Below are 5,629 nucleotides of genomic sequence, written 5' to 3'. Positions count from 1 at the left end.
ATTTTAAATAAATTTTTTTTATTAATTAATTTAAAAAAAATATGCCGGACCGAATGGATCGACCGGACCGAACCGATAATTATTCGGTCCATCATCGGACCGGACCGACCGGTTTACACACCTAATCTTCAGCAAGACAAGCTCGTGGACCTTAGGGTTAGGGACAAGACGGTGGTCCCTAACAATATGTGTTATGTTTATGTTCGAATGTGGTAACATAAATTCAAAAAAAATCCCAAAATAGGGCTAATTCCCTCACTTGTTTGACATTGTTTTTAAAACTAGAAACAAGGTTGTTTTTATTTTTCTGAAAGAAACGAATGGATGGAATCGTACATGGACAGAAAAGAGAGCAGGAAAAGTAAGGTTGGAACTCTCAAAATCAACGTATCCGTATATAGCATCTCTTGTCTCTGGAGTATCTTCCCAGAGGGAACAGATGGTAAAGTATGTAAAAGAGTAGAATTTATTATTAAGCTTTTTTTTTATGTAGAAAAATATTTAATCACTTTTTTTCAAAATGATTAGATTACACTTGTACTGAAATTACAAATACCTAAGATCCAGAAATGTTTCCTCGATGCCGGTCCTTACCACTATTCACTGTCTTTTTTTTTTTAATGCAAGGGCCACCGTGCTAAATCTAGGCAAATGAGTATGAGATGCAAGCTCCTTGGTAAGGTAAAGTTAAAGTTCCATATTTTGAGCTTTGGATTGATTTATATCCTTTTTCTGGTCAACGGGTCCATCGCTGCCTTTGATTATGTTATCCTGAATTTACAGGGACTTCCAAAATTCTGAAATTCCATAATGCACCTTCAAGTTTACAACTTAGATTAATTAAAAGTGTATAAAGGAGGAGGCAAAGACAGGAACAAGTTCTTCCATCTTTTCATTATACACATAATTCTAATTACAACAAAAGACATTTCCCCCGACCTATAACCACTACCACTACCACTAGAAGTGACATAATGGAATCACCTTCTTCCATCTTAATTTTTTATTTCCAGTCCTAATATAGCTTTGGCATGTCTTCCGCGCATACTGTTCTTAACTCACATATTATCATCAAGAATGGTGGACAGCAACAGTCCTTGGACAAACTCACATTTCCGAGTCTTCTCCTCTTGGTCCTCATCAGACAACATAGTCTGTTGTGAAGTTCTGTCACAATAAACTACTGTTAGATTTGAATGAAAGAATGTGATGAATTCATTACTCGGTAAAATATTGATACATAATACCTCACTCTCACTCTCACTCTAACTCTCTCTCTGTCATAAGCACGGACATGTACCAACACATCGTACAAGGAGCAATGGGGGGGAGGTGTGCCCATGTATATATGGAAGTTCAATCTAAAGATTTATTAGATCATGTGGTGAAGATAAAATAAATTCCTGCATTAATTCACTTGGTCGGTCTTGCAAAAGGGTGGAAAGTTGACTAAAGACTGACAACAGAAGCATGCTTCACAAAGAATGTGCAGAACTGATCAACAAAGAAAACTGCCAAGTCTCAAGTAATACACTCAAGTAGTAATAGCAAACAGATTACATATATAATATCACTAATAAATTTCACGAAATGTATAGAGAAGGGCAAGCTTAAACTACCGAATCTAGAACATTCAATACTCAATATTCTTATTTAAAACAATTAAATGGACATATTCATAAACCCTAGAACTTGAAACAATTACAAGTGCCTATCTGGCCCAGAGTCAAAGCCATTCCTGACAATAGTTTATATTGCTGTTGATCTATCCGAGTTTTCTCATTCATTTATTTTCAAAGACTAAGGGCCTGTTTGGGATTGCCTGTTTGGGATTGCGGTAAGAGTTTTAAAAAGTACTTAAACAGGTATAAAAGCTCTCTAATAGAAAAATTAGGTTGTTTAGGTGTTACATATCAAAGCACTTTTAATCTCAAATAAGCTAAAAAGTACGTTTGAGGAAAATCATTATTTTGATGTTTTTCCTCAAAAGTGTTTTTCCGAATATTGTAGAACATAATTTGAATTTTAAAGACTATCAATGGACGAAAATACCTATACAATTTTCAGATAATTACAACTTTCAAACTTTCAAGGATGTGATCATAATATTTAAAAATTCAAGTAATCGTCATTTCTACCTCATAAAGCACTTTTTTAATTTGTTTCCAAATAAATGTAACATGATTGAAAGTGCTTTAAACATATTGTTACCAAACAGTAAATAACTTTTTAATAGTAGAACTTATTAGTTAAGTTATAAGCTTTAAGTCCTAAAACTATAAGTTATATTTTCCACCGCAATCCCAAACATGTACTAAATAGAATATTACAAAATTAATGAAAAACCAAAGCACATACATACCGTTCCAAGAAATCCTCCTTTGAGCTTTTGTGTACAGAGCTTGTTTCCACCAAAGAACGAGACTGAACATCCACAGGTTCATCAACTACACGCGCATTATACATAAATGATAACAACAAAGGATCTGGTTCTGTATTTGAGGAAACAATGCAAGAGGATCCTCCTCCAAAAGGGATTTGTAAATTTCCTTCTCTTAACTCTTTCCTCAATTGTGAAAATGTCGAATTAGAACCACCTTTTCTGAATCTCCTCTTGCGCTGCACGTGATCTGAAGTTAAGGAACCACATGAACTCTTCATTGTGTTACTAAAAAGTTTGGCAAAGCAATCAGAGACATGAGAGAAAAGTCCTAGAGCTTAAACAGAAGAGATTCACTTAAATAAAACTATGGAAACAATGATCCACGAAAGAAACTGCTGTTTTTACTTTAAATAGGGAACTCGAACAAGAAAATGGTTTGTAAAAACAGAAGGTGCTTAAGATGGTTTGTGAACAGTGAGCAATCATGTGGACAGATTATTGAATAAAATTGGTAAAAAAAGAGAAGTTCCATCAGTCAACTCTTCTTTGGTTCCACTCTGGAAAAACTGGAATCAAAGAGATGTTAAATGTCTGACCCTTAGAGTCCCACGGCTGGGTGAATGGACGATAAAGTGATATACTGTTTTAAAAAAAAAAAAAAGAGAAGTTCCATCAGTCAACTCATCTTTGGTTCCACTCTAGAAACACTGGAATCAAAGAGATGTTAAATGTCTGACCCTTAGAGTCCCATGGCTGGGTGAATGGACAATAAAGTGATATACTGTTTTAAAGTTAAAAGCAAGGTTCTAATGAAAGTTAAGATGAAAAGGTTGAATGTAACACCCTAATGGAAAGCCCTAACCACATGGCATATACTCCAAAAAGTCTAGTCAATCATACAATTGGAGCCCCATTGAAACATTATAAAGAAAAAAAAACTTCTCCTTCCCAAGCAATACAGGATCCTATACACCTACCCTTATCTCTATAATACGGGGTATCAAAATATATCATCCTTAAATTCCCGATATCCTCGTCTGGCCAATCCGTCGTAGGTGGCACAGCTCAAGTTCCACATTTCTGGTTGAGATAGGCTCTGATACCATTTCTAATGCCCCAATGAAAACCCTAACCACAGAGCCGGACTAGTCAATACTACAATTGGAGCCCCATTGAAACCTTATAAAGAGCAAGAAATTCTTCTTCCCAAACAATGTGGGATCTCATACACCACCTACCATTATCCTTATTATATGGGACATCACATTGAATGAGTTATAAACTAATCTCCCCCCATCTTTAGAAAATTATGGTCAAGCAATGAAGGCAAAATAATCTTACGAGAAACGAGGAATCTAACTATGTCACCTAAACTGGATTCCTTGTTCGGTAGTCATCATTTAGACTAAAGAGACATAAAATCAAGCAGTTAGAAAAAAGTTGATGGAATCAGATTCTTTTTTCTATTTCTAGTTTTCGGGACTTGTTTACTCTTCTCATTTTCTTGGTAGGTGCTCTTCGTGTATACGCTCTATCTAGTCAGGCAAAAACTTATTTGATCATTAATCAAGTTTAACTTATAAAAAAAAATCAAACATTAAGAAACCAGACCTTGAAAACATGGTGAACAGGTACTAGAACAGAACCAAAACTTAAAAACGCAATCGAGAATTAAAGCATTTCAAGGGTCAACTAGCTGTAAAGGATATCTTTAGAAAACTCCCATGTTGAGTCGTAGCATGGCCAACAATATCCATTCCCACCCTCTTTGCACAAATTGGACATACCTGGAAATATGGCCAATAGCATTATGAGCAGACATGTAAATCATCCAAAAGCAATAAATCGTCAAGGTAATCATCATTTATACTATTTACGAATACAAATTTCAATAAAAAAAGGGATACTCGAAACCCCTTGCCCGTTAGTGCAGGACCAAAACCCACATTGTCAGTGAAGGAAAATTTAATTTTTTTACTTCATATTGTTAAATTCAACAAGCAAGCAAACCTTTATTAAAGGCGGCCCAAATGTACATTGTCTACTAATTCTATATCTCAGAACTTAGCGATTTTACAAGCAAATTGAAAAGAACGTTTTCGCACACCCTTCACTAAGATTTGCAAGATTTATTCACTAATTAAGTAAATTTTACACATTTATCGTCTATAGACTCTATGTGTGTGAGCGTGCGCGTGTGCGTTTAAGTAAACCTTTATTAGAGAATTATAACCAAAATAATAATAATATAAGGGTACCCCATTCTTGGCTTCCCGAGGATGCTCCTCATCGATGTGGCAACAAAGCCCGACGACATCGTAATCCTCAGCGCAAAACGGGCACAGAAACTCGGCCCTCGAGTCCTCTTCCACGTCAATTTCATCATGACCTCCTCCAAAGAACAGATCTGCACCATCATCACAAACCCAAAAGGGAAAAAAAGTTAAAACTCAACCAAAAAGTTTCCTCCACTTTCTCGGTAAACAAACAGAAATGAGGGGCAAACCCGAGCGAGACTGATAGCGCTTCGAGGAAGTGGAGAGACGAGTATGCAACGAATCGGAGTCCATTTCTCGATGTTGGATCGAATCCAAGAGAGCTGCAGAAAACTGCGGTATTAAACGCGAGAATCCGGTAGTGTTACAAGGAGAATCGAGGACTTTGAAAGTCAGTGAAAAAACTTTCTATGAAACCCTAGAAAAAGAAAAAGGAAGAAAGCGGGTAAAAGGTGCAGAGGAAGGAACGAGGAAACAGAAACTGTCTACAGAGCTTTTGGGTTTGGGGTTTCAGGGTCTTTATGACCACCGTGTTGGTTTGTGAATGCATATACCCGGGGTTTTGTGGGTGAAATTGCGGGAATGCCCCTAACGACCTCTGGAGGTAGAAAGAGAAGGGGGACCCGCCATGCCCAGATATACGGTTCTGTCTTCCTTGCGAAACCCGACTGTTAAAAGTTGCTTTGATCTATCTATTATTCAGTGATATTTATAGTTATTTATATATGAATATTATGTAATTATTTTTAAAAAAGTAATTAAATATAAAATTTATATAAAAAAAATGAATTTTTTAATAATAAACTTTATTTTTTTAAAAATAATTATATAATATTTATACATTCCACGACTGTATATAATATTACTCTTATTTAAATATTTCATAAGTTATTTAGAAAAATGCTATGTTGTTCTCTCAAATGTACAGTTTAAAATTATCTGTTAGTGATTTTTTTTTAAGCGATAACCA

The 5,629-nt window shown here is 35.5% G+C and overlaps 1 protein-coding gene across 1 annotated transcript; it reads right to left on the bottom strand.

Annotated features, from left to right (window-relative positions):
• Positions 1–787: 787 nt before the first annotated feature.
• Positions 788–5,194, bottom strand: LOC108982351 (protein DEHYDRATION-INDUCED 19 homolog 4). The gene is made up of 5 exons (XM_018953697.1): positions 4,890–5,194; positions 4,642–4,790; positions 4,093–4,170; positions 2,363–2,625; positions 788–1,167 (listed from the first exon to the last, which is right to left on the bottom strand). The coding sequence occupies exons 1-5, from the start codon at positions 4,951–4,953 to the stop codon at positions 1,059–1,061; spliced, it is 663 nt and encodes a 220-aa protein (XP_018809242.1). The 5' UTR covers positions 4,954–5,194; the 3' UTR covers positions 788–1,058.
• Between the last annotated feature and the right edge of the window lie 435 nt (positions 5,195–5,629).

Source organism: Juglans regia, chromosome 7 (assembly GCF_001411555.2).
Source record: "Juglans regia cultivar Chandler chromosome 7, Walnut 2.0, whole genome shotgun sequence".
In the NCBI taxonomy this organism is placed as follows: Eukaryota; Viridiplantae; Streptophyta; class Magnoliopsida; order Fagales; family Juglandaceae; genus Juglans; species Juglans regia.
Note: the sequence above shows the minus strand (reverse complement) of the source record. Positions and strands in the feature narration are given on the sequence as shown.